Source organism: Hypomesus transpacificus, unplaced genomic scaffold (genome assembly GCF_021917145.1).
Source record: "Hypomesus transpacificus isolate Combined female unplaced genomic scaffold, fHypTra1 scaffold_184, whole genome shotgun sequence".
Lineage (NCBI taxonomy): Eukaryota > Metazoa > Chordata > Actinopteri > Osmeriformes > Osmeridae > Hypomesus > Hypomesus transpacificus.
In genome coordinates, this window is record NW_025813733.1 from 303,280 (window position 1) to 319,695 (window position 16,416).

Genomic DNA, 16,416 nt, shown 5'->3' on the forward strand with positions numbered 1-16,416 from the left:
CTGAAAAGCGAGATTCCGAGAAAGCAGGACCATAAGAGAGACAGACAGACATAGAGAGAGAAAGAGAGAGAGAGAGGGGGGGGGGGGGGGCTGGGGGGGACAGAACAGAGGTGCGCATCTCCAGAAGCCGTCTCATAAAAGGAGCTCGTTAAGACAGGCTCCGCCCGTCCATTCACCCCACGAGTCCTCGTCTTGCAGGACTATTTAAGTGGCTTCCATCTTGACTCCTTTCTCTTCCGCCGTGCAGCACTTTGATAGCTCAGCTTCAGTAAATCACTCAGTCCTCCTCTCCACTCTCGTGGCATCAAACCAGTTGTTTGAGCAGCAATATTGGGTTTTTATAGAGTGTCATCATCAATGCTCCTCCACCCTTCCATCCCTCCACCCCTTCTCAACTCTACGTCAGACAGGGAAGAGAGTGTGGGTCTGAGTGTGTGTGTCTGTGTGTGTGTGAGTGTGTCTGTGTCTGTGTCTGCGTCTGTGTGTGAGTGTGTCTGTGTGTCCATGTGTGTGTGTCCGTGTCTGTGTGTGAGTGTGTGTGTCCGTGTGTGTGTGTCTGTGTGTGTGTGTCCGTGTGTGAGTGTGTGTGTGAGTGTGTGTGTGAGAGTGTGTGTCTGTGTCTGTGTGTGTGTCTGTGTGTGTCTGTGTGTGTGTCTGTGAGTGTGTGTGTGTGTCTGTGTGTGTGTGAGCGCATGATACAGAGAGTGTCAGACTAACAGACATAAAAGACAAAAAGGAAAGAATGGAAGGTAATTTGTTGGAGTCAACCCCCTCACATCCAGCAACACCATGGTCCTTTCATTACACTATCCATCCCTCTCCTCACCCCTCTTCGCCCCTCCTCACCCTGCACACTGGGTCCTGGGTCGTAACCCTGCACACAGGGTCCTAACCCTGGACATACTGGGTCCTAACCCTGGACATACTGGGTCCTAACCCTGCACACTGGGTCCTGGGTCGTAACCCTGGACACACTGGGTCCTAACCCTGGACACACTGGGTCCTGGGTCCTAACCCTGGACACACTGGGTCCTAACCCTGGACATACTGGGTCCTGGGTCCTAACCCTGGACACACTGGGTCCTGGGTCCTAACCCTGGACACACTGGGTCCTAACCCTGGACATACTGGGTCTTGGATCCTAACCCTGGACACACTGGGTCATGGGTCCTAACCCTGGCCTGCACATAAACATTTCCCTCTGAGGGATCAATAAAGTATATCATCATCATTATCATCATGCATGCATGCATGCACATACATCAGCGTGTGTGCTTAAATAACACTCCAGCTGCATGGCCTGTGCTATACTACACAACCATATTCAGTGTGACACTTCCTAAGACGGAGAGGGGGGACCTGGCTTCCCTAGTGTCTTGGCTAATCAAAGACATGGGTCAAATAGAAGCACTGTTGTCAAGGCCATGCCCACTTCCTTTAACAAGGCCTCTGCTACGCACAGTTACTCTATAGATACTCATCTCAACAACCACACACTGACACACCACTGATAAAACAGGACTTCAGTTGGAGTCCAGACTGTCCTCCTATGGTGTCACATTTCTGATGAGTCACAGCCCCATCTAGTGGTCACAATGCAGAGCTGTAGGTTCCAGTCAAATCTCTAGCGAGCCCAATAGGTAAAACATATTTTCATACGTATTGGCGCTTGTAATATGCTTAAATGTGATTAAGTGAGGTGATTAAACCTGGACAGGAAGCCGTGCGTGTTTCTATATCCGTCCAGCCTCCCGACCAGGTCGAGGCGATGTCAACACCCTCCAGCAAACTGCTCATAGAGGACTAAGTCAGACGCCATTAACACAGTAAAAGATAGGAAATGAATAAGGCCGATGTATGGATGCAGAGTACTGCATTACCCTCTCTAACCTGTCTCTCTTTAGCCCTCTCTCCCCCTTCTCTCGCTCCCTACACGTCGCCCTCCTCTTCTCTCACTTCGATTCTCGTTCCCTCCCTCTCTTTCCATCTCTCCTCCTCTCTCTCCCCTCTCTCTCCCTCTCCTCTCTCTTTCTATCCTCTCTCCCTCTCTCACTCTGCTCTCTACGCTCTCCCCCTCATCTCTCTCTGCTTCTCACCTCTCCCTCCTTCTCTTCTCCCTCCCTCTCTCCTCTCTCTCCCTCCATGACTGATTATATTGCATGTGTCCATTTGTTCTCTGTGGTTTGTAATAGCCCGCTTGAACGTCCTTACCTGTTAAGTACAACAGAGTAATGAAGGTGAACTGGAGAATAAAAAAAGTTGGTGCGCTTTCTAAAGCCCGAGGCCAACTGTTTTCCAAAGGTAATTTACTTGACGAGAGCAGAGACTCCGTAGGCAGATGGGGGCAGATGCCCTGTCCTTACCGCTAATGTGTCATTGACTTAGCTTGAGAGGTTGAAGGTGATATAACAGTACTTTCTCTCTATGTTTCTATGTTTCTCTCGCTCTCTTCCCCCCTTTTTCTCTCTCTCTAATCTTCTTAATAAATGAAGAGTAGGTAGGATTCAAACCTTTGTAACATTTTCATAGTAAACAATTTAGTTTGTTTGAAGAGGCTCATTCCTCATGTTACAGTGATACTCAACCCAGCTGCTCGTCATGTTACAGTGATACTCAACCCAGCCCCTCCTCATGTTACAGTGATACTCAACCCAGCCCCTCCTCATGTTACAGTGATACTCAACCCAGCTGCTCGTCATGTTACAGTGATACTCAACCCAGCTCCTCCTCATGTTACAGTGATACTCAACCCAGCTCCTCCTCGTGTTACAGCGATACTCAACCCAGCCCCTCCTCATGTTACAGTGATACTCAACCCAGCTGCTCGTCATGTTACAGTGATACTCAACCCAGCCCCTCGTCATGTTACAGTGATACTCAACCCAGCCCCTCGTCATGTTACAGTGATACTCAACCCAGCTCCTCCTCATGTTACAGTGATACTCAACCCAGCTCCTCCTCATGTTACTCAACCCAGCCCCTCGTCATGTTACAGTGATACTTAACCCAGCCCCTCCTCATGTTACAGTGATACTCAACCCAGCTCCTCCTCATGTTACTCAACCCAGCCCCTCGTCATGTTACAGTGATACTTAACCCAGCCCCTCCTCATGTTACAGTGATACTCAACCCAGCTCCTCCTCATGTTACTCAACCCAGCCCCTCGTCATGTTACAGTGATACTTAACCCAGCCCCTCCTCATGTTACAGTGATACTCAACCCAGCTCCTCCTCATGTTACTCAACCCAGCCCCTCGTCATGTTACAGTGATACTTAACCCAGCCCCTCCTCATGTTACAGTGATACTCAACCCAGCTCCTCCTCATGTTCCTCAACCCAGCCCCTCGTCATGTTACAGTGATACTTAACCCAGCCCCTCCTCATGTTACAGTGATACTCAACCCAGCCCCTCGTCATGTTACAGTGATACTTAACCCAGCCCCTCGTCATGTTACAGTGATACTCAACCCAGCTCCTCCTCATGTTACAGTGATACTCAACCCAGCTCCTCGTCATGCAGTGCAGGGGGATTAGTGTGTGGCATACTCCCCATAGAGAACTTCCATCAACTGCATAACTAATACCAAATACTACAGTTTAATCTTCCGGCCAAGATTCAAATCCTAAAACATCTGGTGATGGCCAGGTGTCACACCTACACTATAGGTGTCTGAGGTATTTAACTAAGGATTACAAGGTAAAATACTGTTCATTTAGTGGCAGAGCATCAAATACTATTCACAGATGCACTCAGATCAGCACCTATAACCAACCTAGACCCTCAGATCAACACCTAAACCTCAGTTCAGGACCTGTGTCTCTTTTAGGAGAGACACACAAATAAACTCTACAGTGACCACTGTTAATATGACAGACAGACAGACAAACAGACACAGACAGACAGACAAACAGAGCAGGATGAATCCCATATCCAGAGGAAAGCCGAGAGAGGAAGAGGATTAGTGATGATACTGTATAGTAAATAATGTTGATAGGAGTAACAGAAATAAACTGCAGTTGTAAAAGAAACTCATAAGAAACAGCTAAAGAAAACGACAATTTGGATGTTGCCGTGACAGTTGCGACAGATGAATAGTTTAGCGTTCCATGCAGATTTAGAGATCGTACCTTAAAATCCCCCCTGTGTATCAATAATGCTGCCTGCTAAATAAATACAGTTTGAATTATTGGGTGTGGTTGCCTTTGGCAAGGCATCGTTTTAGGCATAATTTAAGTTTGTTTGGCAAAAAGTGAAGCTAGCGGTAGCTAACTATCTAGCCACGGTCGTCACTAACTCGCGCGCGATTACCTACACGACAGCAGAACATCAGTTAGCTAAGTAGATCGACAACGTTTTTAACTAACTTCTGGGAGATAAACTGCTCGATACCTTAAACAACAGGACAGCTGCAGAAACGCCACAAACAAAGGCCAGGGTGTTCCCATGTAGCTAGCTAGGGTTATGTTTCCAGGCTGTGAACACCGCTGTATTTTGTACGCACTTCGACTGGTTATTTGTTTTGATTCCCACAGCGGTATTCTACTAGCACTAGCTACAGTAGTTAGCTTAATAGCTGTACAATTTACTTACCCGTCCGGGAGTCAGGTCTGCATCCACGAGCAAGACGGAGCACAAACTAAAGTTTTCAGATGAACTTTCAGTGATGATACTTTCCAGACATGCATTGGTAGGCTACCCGACCTGACTATCTTCATCACCTTCCAATCACCCGCCTCCCCCGTTCTCTGTTAATTACTTAACGAGCTCTTATTGGGAGATAATGGACCTGACGGTGTCTGATCCTGTCATATTAGACCTGCCAAATGAGAGCAGGGCAGCCTATCAGGGAGGACACAGTGTTACACCAGTCTGATAACCCTTCCACTACATTCTACAGTCATGTTTAAATTGTATACATTTAGTGGTCGCTTTTATCCGAACAGACATGCTAACTTTTCAGTTGGTAGGGTACAGCCGAAAATCAAGGATTAGAAGTGCCTTGTTCCAAGGCCGTAATCATAAGGGGGACACATCCCCCCAATATTCAAATCTGGTCAAAACTACCCCCCAATATATTGAAATAAAAATATAAATGTGCTACCCTACGACAGGCAACCACGGACGCTGTCCGAAATCATCATAACAAAAATTAATTCGTCCCCCCCAATGTTGACTCCATGGCTACGGCTTGTTCTATGTCTATTCACCTGGATTTCCCTGTGATTTTGCTGCTTGTGTGCGTGTGTAGTGGAAAGTGTGAATGACACTATACTGACCCCTAGTGTAGAAATGCTGGAACAGCACCCAGGGAGATGGGGCAGACAGTGCCTTCGTAATGAGAACAGCATCACCTGCTCATAGTTTGTTGTTCTGCTGAGCGTCGGACGATTCACACCTCTGCATCGTCCATTATTTTATGATAATGAACACCTCGTCGGGCATTATCCCTTACATATTAAAGTGTAAGTTAACACTAGACCACTCTAGTCATATTTCTTAAGTGAAATACCTTAGAAGATAAATACATATGCCAGGTTGACATTGGTGTTACGAAAGCAACACAGCTACAGCTAATACAATTTGTAATAGCTGTGTTAGATTTATAGTAGGTGTGTGATTGATCAAGGATTGACCATAATCAATAGTATCTGAGCTGTCAGATGGCCTTAAAGACCAGACCGGAAAGAAATCAAAGTGAGAGGCATCACCCTCAAAAGAAGAATCCAAAACTCTTGTGCTCAATGTTGAAGACTGTGAGTATGCCTTCAGAACTCTCTGCTTGGCAGCTCAAGAAGGCACAACATTTCCTGACACTACCCTCAACCGGTTAGTAGTGGTTTGGCACAAAGATGGACTCCTTCTCTGCGGCGGCAGAATTCAGATCTTCAGAGAAAACAAATCTTTAGTGCCTATTCTCCATCAAGATGTGTGGATTTCTACATTGCTCGCACGACAAACCCACAATATCAATCATGAGGGTACAGCAGGAACACCGTTGAGAATGAGAAGAAAGGCCTGGGTGGTTAAGGGAAGAAGGATTGTCAAAAAAATTTTGGACAATTGCGTAATCTGCAGGAAAGCTAAATGGTGTCAACAAATAATGAACGACCTATCACCTGAGCGAACCGCACCAGCAGCTCCATTTCAGTTCACTGCCGTGATAATCTATTGTAAAAGTGTGCTTAAGTGTTTTTAGTTAGTAATTTATATCTGACTGCTGTGTGCTCGTGTTAGTTCATGCAATGGCATGTTTATTGTAGAGTGGGAGTAATGCTTGTTTGAAGTATGTTGTTTGGTGAAACGGTGTAAGGGTGAGAATAACCTGGTGCTTGTTTGTGTATTTGATGGAGGGCAGTTTATGAGTGCTGTATCTTTTGTGTTTGTTTCTTGTAAAGGTTTTCAACCAGAAAAGACGTAGAAGAATTTTAACTAACTAAAATAAACCAAAGAAGAATGAAGAAACCGTCTGAGTCGTTTCCATTTTTACCCCTGTTGATGGCCAAGGCCTTTTCCAAGTTTGGGCAGAAGCTAAGAATCCCTTGATAACCTGACAGTATCAGGGGCCCTGAGGCAGTGGGGGGCCACAACATTGTAAGGGGGCCCTGAGGCAGTGGGGGGCCACAACATTGTAAGGGGGCCCTGAGGCAGTAGGGGGCCTCAACATTGTAAGGGGGCCCTGAGGCAGTGGGGGGCCACAACATTGTAAGGGGGCCCTGAGGCAGTGGGGGGCCTCAACATTGTAAGGGGGCCCTGAGGCAGTGGGGGGCCACAACATTGTAAGGGGGCCCTGAGGCAGTGGGGGGCCACAACATTGTAAGGGGGCCCTGAGGCAGTGGGGGGCCACAACATTGTAAGGGGGCCCTGAGGCAGTGGGGGGCCTCAACATTGTAAGGGGGCCCTGAGGCAGTGGGGGGCCACAACATTGTAAGGGGGCCCTGAGGCAGTGGGGGGCCTCAACATTGTAAGGGGCCCCCTAAAAGGCTTAGGACAGCTCTGATGAAACTGTATAGTGAAATGACATACTGGTTTTTATTGTTTCAACAATGCAACACTGGCATCCTGTGGCTTGTCATGAAATAATCTTTCAAGAAAGAAGTTCAAAGAATTTGTTTTTTTATTAACTCTTGAATTTACAGCGCATGCCTTTTCTTTACCAATCAAAACATGAAAATAAAAGCCAGAAAGACATTTCAATAAATTTCATAGGAACAATAAATGATCCTCTCTTAGGTCTGCCATCATATTTTTCTTTACTGCATCAACATTAATGATCGTCTTTCAGAGTAGCATCAACTTGCATACGGGACTCCACAACCATTTCACCCATCTTGAAGGACTTCAGCTGGAAGGCACCTTTGATCCTGATGTAGTCGATGTCCATGCTCTTTCGGTTGGGGAACGGTATTGTGTGACCACTAGGGAGTTTTATCTTGAAAAGAGTCTTGCTTTCCAAAGCTATAACAATCTGTGGAAGGTTTTATGGTATTATTACCCCCAAAACGTCACTGGAGTTTTTAAAATGCCATTAAACAACTTTTTGAATGGCTTCCTGTTTCAAACAAAAGCTTGTGTGACGAGTATGAAACAGACGTGGTCTTGCAAGTTCCGTCAGTTTTCCGGATCGTGTTCATCCTTCACCGAGGATCGAACACACCATCTCTGACTTCCCAAGCGCCACCACTACCAGCTACGCCAAAGAAAAGCTAGCTCTTCATTGACGTGGGTGGCCTGTTAGATACCTGAGGAGCGAGTTTCACGGTTCTAACTCCATTACACTTGTATGCATTTTCATTTTCCTCCATCATACTGCAAGCTCTTACCGTGACATAGCTGCCCCTTTGCAGGGTGTTTGCCTCCCTTATCTCGTGTTCCCATACACTGTTCGTCATCGAGTTGACCACAATTGTGGTACCATCTTGAGGATCATCCCAACGGGGGTTAAAGTGCACTGCAAAATTCTTAGGATCACAACCCAGGAATATTCCAAACCTGAAAGAACAGAAGTTGGGGTTTGAAATCACTAACAGATGTACAACTCAGTCAAGTGTGACTCTCTCAATAGGATGGGGTTTACACAAACTAACATGCAGATAGGCTGTTTTACAATACAATGTGAGATTAAGTAAGTAAAAGTTAATTTTGTTTACTCGCACAGTTTGTTTATCTTAAATGTTATCATATATTACCGTTTGCCATCATCAGGAATCTTCCCATACACTGTCAGTTGTTGTCCAACAGCCAGATCCAGATTATTTATATCCAGCTCCTGGAAACAGCAATGTGGTACATGAGAAAGGCCAATGTCATTTCTAGACATATTGTGTCACTACTGTATTCTAAACACCATGTGTACAAATAAAAAAAACCTTACCATTATTTCACTGATGATGAGGCTTGGACCTGTGGTGTGTTTGCCATTGTAAGAGAAACGTATTAGAAAAAAATTGATATAACTTTGTATAACAACTGTTTTTATGTTGATAAATTAGCTCTTTTTACTGTGACATTAATTTGAATAAACTCCTCAAAATTGCCCCGACACAATATTTATGAAAACGTAATACAACAATTGAATTAATTAAAATGTCATAGAATCATGTGGTATACCATGCCACCTCTAAAAAAAAAATCAGCTAATGTCTGTGTGTGTGTGTGTGTGTGTTTGTGTGTGGTTGTGTTGGCAAAGAGTTCAAATAAAACATGGCCAGATGTCAACCCTAGTCATAGAACTCACCTGTGGATGAAGTCTTCTTCTGAGATGGAGGTGATGCTGGGTGTTGATGTGAGGAGTAGAGAGAGATCTCAGTTATATATACACCAGGCTGGAGGAGGGAGGGTCAGGCACGTCCTAACATGAACAATGGCCTTCATGAGAACTTCTTGATACAGACTCCTTTTACATGAGTCATACATATTGTTTTTTAGAGAAACATTTCCTGAAGAGATTCCATTGAGGCCATCCAGCGTCACACAAGAGCAGTGCCATCAACAGGACCATCCCAATAAGGTTTAACTTGCAATGCCATATTCTTATCATGACAACCAAGGCATATTGCAGAGCTGAAAGCAGATGGTTCTGACAACCTTGTACAACTTTTCTTTCTTTTCTTTTTTTTTTTTACTGAATTTTTACGGAAGCACATTCACAAATGTATTTATTTTTGACACCTGTTCTCATAATTATGAGATATTTTCTCTTAATTACTAGATAAGGTGTCTTATTTGTTTTCAGAATCAGAAGGGATTTTATTCGCCATGAATGTCACAAGGAATTTACTTTGGCAGGGAGGTGCATACATTAAACATATAGGAATATTGAAACTTAGATATGTGGACTAACTATACAAAAGGAGCAAAGTCTAGCTAATACTAAGGGGGGTCTAGCTAATACTAAGGAGAATAAAATAAAAAATATAAGTAGTCATAATTTACAATCTAACCTTAAAAAAACAGATAGTGCAAGAGAACGATACAATAGTGCAAATTGAAATGTGCAGGGTGTCATTGGGCAGCTTGTGATTTAAAGTCAGTGAGAGTCCTTGGCCTTGTTATAGTGGCTGACAGCAGATGGGAAGAAACTGTTCTTGTGGCGTGAGGTTTTGGTCTTGATGGACCGCAGCCTTCTGCCGGACGGGAGTAACTGAAACAGGGAGTGTCCAAGGTGGGAGGGGTCGGCCACAATCTTCCTCGCTCGCCTCAGGGACCTCGGGGTGTGCAGATCCTCGAGGGAAGGCAGATTGCAGCCGATCACCTTCTCAGCAGTGCGGATGATACGCTGCAGTCTGCTCTTGTCCTTGGCAGTGGCAGCAGTGTACCAGATGGTGATAGAAGAAGTGAGGATGGACTCAATGATGGCTGTGTAGAAGTGCACCATCATTGTCTTTGACAGGTTGAATTTCTTCAGCAGGCAGATTACATTTCTTCATTTCTTTGTGAATGCAAAACTCTTCTGTAATAGAAGGCTGCAGCAACTTTAAAGCAAAGAATGTGTTTGTGTGAATGTGTTCTGCTATTGTAGGCTACTTCACAAGAAACAATATATAGGGGAGGGGAACAACCAAAAACAAAACTCTATTTGCGATTTTAAAGAGAATAAATCTTTCTTGGTCCACACACATTCGTGCAGCACACACACACACACACACACACACACACACACACACACACACACACATGTGCTCCGTTGTCCACTGGGAAAAGGCATCCTCTTCCTAATGTCATTTAGAGACATTTGCATCGGTCCGTATGTGATACACACACACTCATGCAAGGAGTGGGAATCCTATTCATCATTTCCATAAGCTGGACTGTGACAATGAACACGATCAGGTCTGAAACTGTGACATGTAACAGACTGATGGTACCAACTTGTATGAGCAGTAAAAGTTGAGTATACCCTAGATCAGGGGCCGGCAACCTTTTTGATGTGATGGCCATTAACAAAAGATCGTGGCAGTCACTGTGCCATATCAACATTAACGTTGACATTTAATTATATCACAATTTAATAGTTCAGTAATTCAAACTGTGACATAACACATACAAATCAGTCATCCCGATACCTGCCCTCGATTTTGTGGCATTCAAGACTTCTGTGGAAATCAAGTACATGCCACAGCACGAAAGCAGAAACAAAGTAATGGGTTAGAACTAAAATCTTTCGGATTCCATGGAACCAGGACATGGCTGAATAGGGGTGTTAAAGATCACACCATCTTGTGGTTTATTGCTTCATCACAGGACTGGTTTTGATCAAAATAAGGATCATAAGTCCTGAAGAGCTAGCGAGGCTATCCAATAGTTTAAAGTATTTAACTTGGAGTGTTGGGTACCTGCCACCTTTTGTTCCAGTGGGCAGGCGACCCGTAGAGACCAATCCAAAAGTTAGTCCTTCTGGACAGACAGGGCACATTTATTTGAATAAATTAATACATTTGTTTATAATGGAGACAGCCTGTACTAACCCTAACCCTAACCCTGTTAATAAGCTAAGGCTGAAACACATTTTAAATGCAGACTTAATTATCGTTAATAGTGATTGATGTAGTCCATGCCATATGTCACTGACATGCAGTTGTTGGCACCAATGCGCTGCCAGAGTTACACACATTGTTTGGCTTTTTATATCACTCAGTGAAACTACTGAATGAGTGTCTGCTGGTCACATGCTCACACACATTCATCATCCTCATTGTTGGCAGTTTAATTTGACTTCTTATTTGAGTGTAAAAACTAGTATTTTTACTTAGAACCTTTGACAGATGTGTCTTAAAAGTATGATGTTGGTTTCCATGGATTCATTGGGTCATGGCAAATCCATGGATACCAATTCTGCCAGGATCGGACAGTCCGCCAGTCCCTCATTTTGAAATGTGTCATATGTTGTAATTTGTTCGAAAATATTTTGACATATCGGCATCGCATTGCCGCCCTCCACCATCCCTTTCTCCCCCATGCTGGGCATGTTTAGACACACACACCTGCTTGCCCAGACAATAGAAATGTACCCCTGAGATAGACAGTTTGATAAGCCGAATAAATACGCTGCGTGATGGAAAGAGAGAGTTCAGTCAAGACACTCTCGCATTCGATTTGAGCAGTTATTGATAACCATGGAAATAGGTTTGACTTTGGCGGAGTGGATGATCTAAGGGAAGCGCTCCCTGCCTCCTCGATGCAGCACATACACACATGACATATGAGGCAGGGAGCAAGAAAGATATAATCCCCCTGATGGATAGAACTTACAGACTGCATGGGGGAGAAGGGGATGGTGTAAACTGCATTTAACGGAACCTCACGACACACCCAAAGCACTTTCCAGTTGCCTCTAATTCACCCATGGACAGAGCTGCCATGCCAGGCGCTAGCCAGCCAATCAGGAGAGACTCAGGGTTCAGTGCCTTGCTCAAGGACACTTCCACACATGGCCAGGAGGAATCAGGGATCCAACCACCGACCTGGCAGTTAGCGGGTGACCTTCCCTGAGCCATGGTCATCCCACCTTGGCAGGATAGAGATTTGTTCTGCATATTTTTCTTGGGGTTCTTTGTATAGGAATCCGTGTAAGCACGGGAAAAAACATGCAAACTTCACACAGAAAGGCCAGATAGATAACCCACCTGAGCACAGGTAGGCCTCAAGAGGGAATCGAACCCAGAACCTAACTCCAGTTAGGGAGTTGTTAACTTTAATGGAACCCATCTTAAAGACACATTGATACCAAGGAAAAGGGCTTCACACCAGAGGCCTCATGTATAAAGGATTGCGCAGCTTTCATACCAGAAGATGGCGTACGGCCAAAACTCGAAAAGTACCTATGTACAAAAATATTCACATGTATAAAACCGGTCGTACGCCAGGTCCTGCGCACCTTTCCTTTATAAATCACAATCAACGTGAGATTGACCGCACGTGAACGAGCCACTGACCCCGCCTTGCCTCCTCCCATAAATTAATATGCAGATGGGCTATAAATGCGCTCCTGAGGTCATTTCGTTGTCTGAATTACCGTATTTATTTGAATAAACGCCGCCCCTCGAAGAAACGCAGCACCAAAAATGAACGTTAAACGCTGCAGCGTTTATTTGAAGAAATACGGTGACTGTGAGATCGCGGTTCTGACAACAGAGGTGGAGGCGAGAAAGTGTCATGTTTGGCGACCTGTCATCAGGTATTAGTGACAAAAAACAGCACTTTGAGATTTAGCTAAATGTAAAGTGCATTACAAATAAAAGTATCATTATTATTATAGGGCCATCAATGCTGTGGGTTCAGAGACCCGGACCATGGCAGAAATTAAGAAGAAATGGTCCGATAAAAAACTTTAAATGAAGAAACGAGTGGTGGCGCATCGTAACAGCATGATTTTGTCGTTCGTTTGACAGCCTCAAGTTTAACAGAAGTTATTAAGTGGTGGCGGTATAAACAGAAGGCTATATAGCATTTCCCGTTTTGGGTTTTGGCATTTTGATATGATCATCCACATTAATGATCAAACGTTTATTTTTATGTTTTTTGAATAGTCAACGTCATAAACGTACTAGTGGAAACTTTATTTTGTAATGTTTGGTTAGTCTCGGCACTTTTCAGTTAGAATTCGCCATTTTACAGAGCCAGAGAAGACTTTGCGGACGGTCCGCACATTCTCACGTCTGCTCAAAAGTTTCCGTGACGGCCCGCACATTCTCACGTCAAGTAAATCTTTAAACATCACAAAGTGTGCGTGACAACCATCGTACGCAAGCTTTTTGTGCGTACGCAACGTTCATACATGAGGCTCCAGAACTTTTAGTCTGCGAACGAATCACGATAAATGGGCAACTAAACAATTAGGACCTCCCAGACCAAATGTAAACATTCAGCAGATTTCTACCAAGAGGGGGAAATCCTCCACCCCAGGATTTTCAAAACATCGGTGCCATCCCAGCACTAGCCAGCCAATCAGGAGAGACTTGGGGTTCAGTGCTCAAGGACACTTCCACACATGGCCAGGAGGAATCTGGGATCGAACCACCGACTTGTCAGTTAGCGGGTGACCTTCTCTACCCCCTGAGCCATGGTCATCTCACCTTGGCAGGACAGAGATTTGTTCTGCAGATTTTTATTGGGGTTCTTTGTATAGGAACCTGTGTGAGCACGGGAGAACATGCAAACTTTACACAGAAAGGCCAGATGGATAACCCACCTGAGCACAGGTAGGCCTCAAGAAGGAATTGAACCCAGAGCCTTCTTGCTGTGAGGCGACGGTATAAACGACTGTTAGGGAGTTGTTAACTTTAATGAAACCCATCTTGAAGACACATTGATACCAAGGAAAAGGGCTTCACACGAGAATCCTTATCCATGGAACCGTGCCATGGCTTGGGGGGTGTTGTATCAAAGACAAATACCACACCCTCTTTTGGTTTATTGCTTCATCACTGTAATAGATTTTTAGAGAAACATTTCCTCAAGAGAGGCCATCCAACACCACACAAGAGTAGTGCCGCCTTCTACGGGATCATGGCAATAACGTAAAATATGATTGCACAATGTTATGGAAAAAAACGGACCAATCTGAAACGGACGCAAGCACAACTCACATTTCCCCAGAAATTGTACCCTCTCTAGTTACATATCAAAATGCTGTCTCTGCCAGCCAGAAATGAATAATGTTTCCAGATGTACTTTCACTGATGATACTTCCCAGACATGCCAAATGAGAGCAGGACAGCCTATCAGAGAGGACACCGTTTTTACACCAGCCTGATAACCCTTCCACTACATTCTACAGTCACATTTAAATTGTTTACATTTAGTGGTCTTTTTTTATCCAAAGCGACATATAAACTTTTCAGTAGGGAGCTGCTATGCTTTTAGGAAGTAGAGCCGAAAATCAAGGATTAGAAGTGCCTTAATTGTTCTAATGGTATTTTGGTGGAAGAGTCAGGGAATGGTCTGTCTTGACCTTATAGTAATTTAGTCTATGTCATGTGATATTTAAGTATTGTCTATTCACCTGGATTTCCCTATGATTTTGCTGCTTGTGTACATGTGTAGTGGGAAGTGTGAATGGCAGTATACTGACCCTTAGTGTAGAAATGCTGGAACAGCACCCAGGGAGATGGGGCAGACAGTGCCTTCGTAATGAGAACAGCATCACCTGCTCATAGTTTGTTGTCAGGACAAGAAGCACTTTCCAGATTTCTGCTGAGCGTCGGACGATTCACACCTCTGCATCGTCCATTATTTTATGATAATGAACACCTCGTCGGGCATTATCCCTTACATATTAAAGTGTAAGTTAACACTAGACCACTCTAGTCATATTTCTTAAGTGAAATACCTTAGAAGATAAATACATATGCCAGGTTGACATTGGTGTTATGAAAGCAACACAGCTACAGCTAATACAATTTGTAATAGCTGTGTTAGATTTATAGTAGGTGTGTCAATGATCAAGGATTGACCATAATCAATAGTATCTGTGCTGTCAGATGGCCTTAAAGACCAGACCGGAAAGAAATCAAAGTGGGAGGCATCACCCTCAAAAGAAGAATCCAAAACTCTTGTGCTCAATGTTGAAGACTGTGAGTATGCCTTCAGAACTCTCTGCTTGGCAGCTCAAGAAGGCACAACATTTCCTGACACTACCCTCAACCGGTTAGTAGTGGTTTGGCACAAAGATGGACTCCTTCTCTGCGGCGGCAGAATTCAGATCTTCAGAGAAAACAAATCTTTAGTGCCTATTCTCCATCAAGATGTGTGGATTTCTACATTGCTCGCACGACAAACCCACAATATCAATCATGAGGGTACAGCAGGAACACCGTTGAGAATGAGAAGAAAGGCCTGGGTGGTTAAGGGAAGAAGGATTGTCAAAACATTTTTGGACAATTGCGTAATCTGCAGGAAAGCTAAATGGTGTCAACAAATAATGAACGACCTATCACCTGAGCGAACCGCACCAGCAGCTCCATTTCAGTTCACTGCCGTGATAATCTATTGTAAAAGTGTGCTTAAGTGTTTTTAGTTAGTAATTTATATCTGACTGCTGTGTGCTCGTGTTAGTTCATGCAATGGCATGTTTATTGTAGAGTGGGAGTAATGCTTGTTTGAAGTATGTTGTTTGGTGAAACGGTGTAAGGGTGAGAATAACCTGGTGCTTGTTTGTGTATTTGATGGAGGGCAGTTTATGAGTGCTGTATCTTTTGTGTTTGTTTCTTGTAAAGGTTTTCAACCAGAAAAGACGTAGAAGAATTTTAACTAACTAAAATAAACCAAAGAAGAATGAAGAAACCGTCTGAGTCGTTTCCATTTTTACCCCTGTTGATGGCCAAGGCCTTTTCCAAGTTTGGGCAGAAGCTAAGAATCCCTTGATAACCTGACAGTATCAGGGGCCCTGAGGCAGTGGGGGGCCACAACATTGTAAGGGGGCCCTGAGGCAGTGGGGGGCCACAACATTGTAAGGGGGCCCTGAGGCAGTAGGGGGCCTCAACATTGTAAGGGGGCCCTGAGGCAGTGGGGGGCCACAACATTGTAAGGGGGCCCTGAGGCAGTGGGGGGCCTCAACATTGTAAGGGGGCCCTGAGGCAGTGGGGGGCCACAACATTGTAAGGGGGCCCTGAGGCAGTGGGGGGCCACAACATTGTAAGGGGGCCCTGAGGCAGTGGGGGGCCACAACATTGTAAGGGGGCCCTGAGGCAGTGGGGGGCCTCAACATTGTAAGGGGGCCCTGAGGCAGTGGGGGGCCACAACATTGTAAGGGGGCCCTGAGGCAGTGGGGGGCCTCAACATTGTAAGGGGCCCCCTAAAAGGCTTAGGACAGCTCTGATGAAACTGTATAGTGAAATGACATACTGGTTTTTATTGTTTCAACAATGCAACACTGGCATCCTGTGGCTTGTCATGAAATAATCTTTCAAGAAAGAAG

The 16,416-nt window shown here is 44.7% G+C and overlaps 1 protein-coding gene across 1 annotated transcript; it reads right to left on the minus strand.

Annotated features, from left to right (window-relative positions):
- Positions 1-7,098: 7,098 nt before the first annotated feature.
- On the minus strand, positions 7,099-8,818 carry LOC124489179 (galectin-1-like). Its single transcript, XM_047051865.1, has 5 exons — positions 8,737-8,818; positions 8,374-8,402; positions 8,189-8,268; positions 7,823-7,991; positions 7,099-7,467 (listed from the first exon to the last, which is right to left on the minus strand). Exons 2-5 carry the CDS (start codon positions 8,374-8,376, stop codon positions 7,267-7,269), a joined length of 453 nt encoding a protein of 150 aa, XP_046907821.1. The 5' UTR covers positions 8,377-8,402; positions 8,737-8,818; the 3' UTR covers positions 7,099-7,266.
- Positions 8,819-16,416: the final 7,598 nt, after the last annotated feature.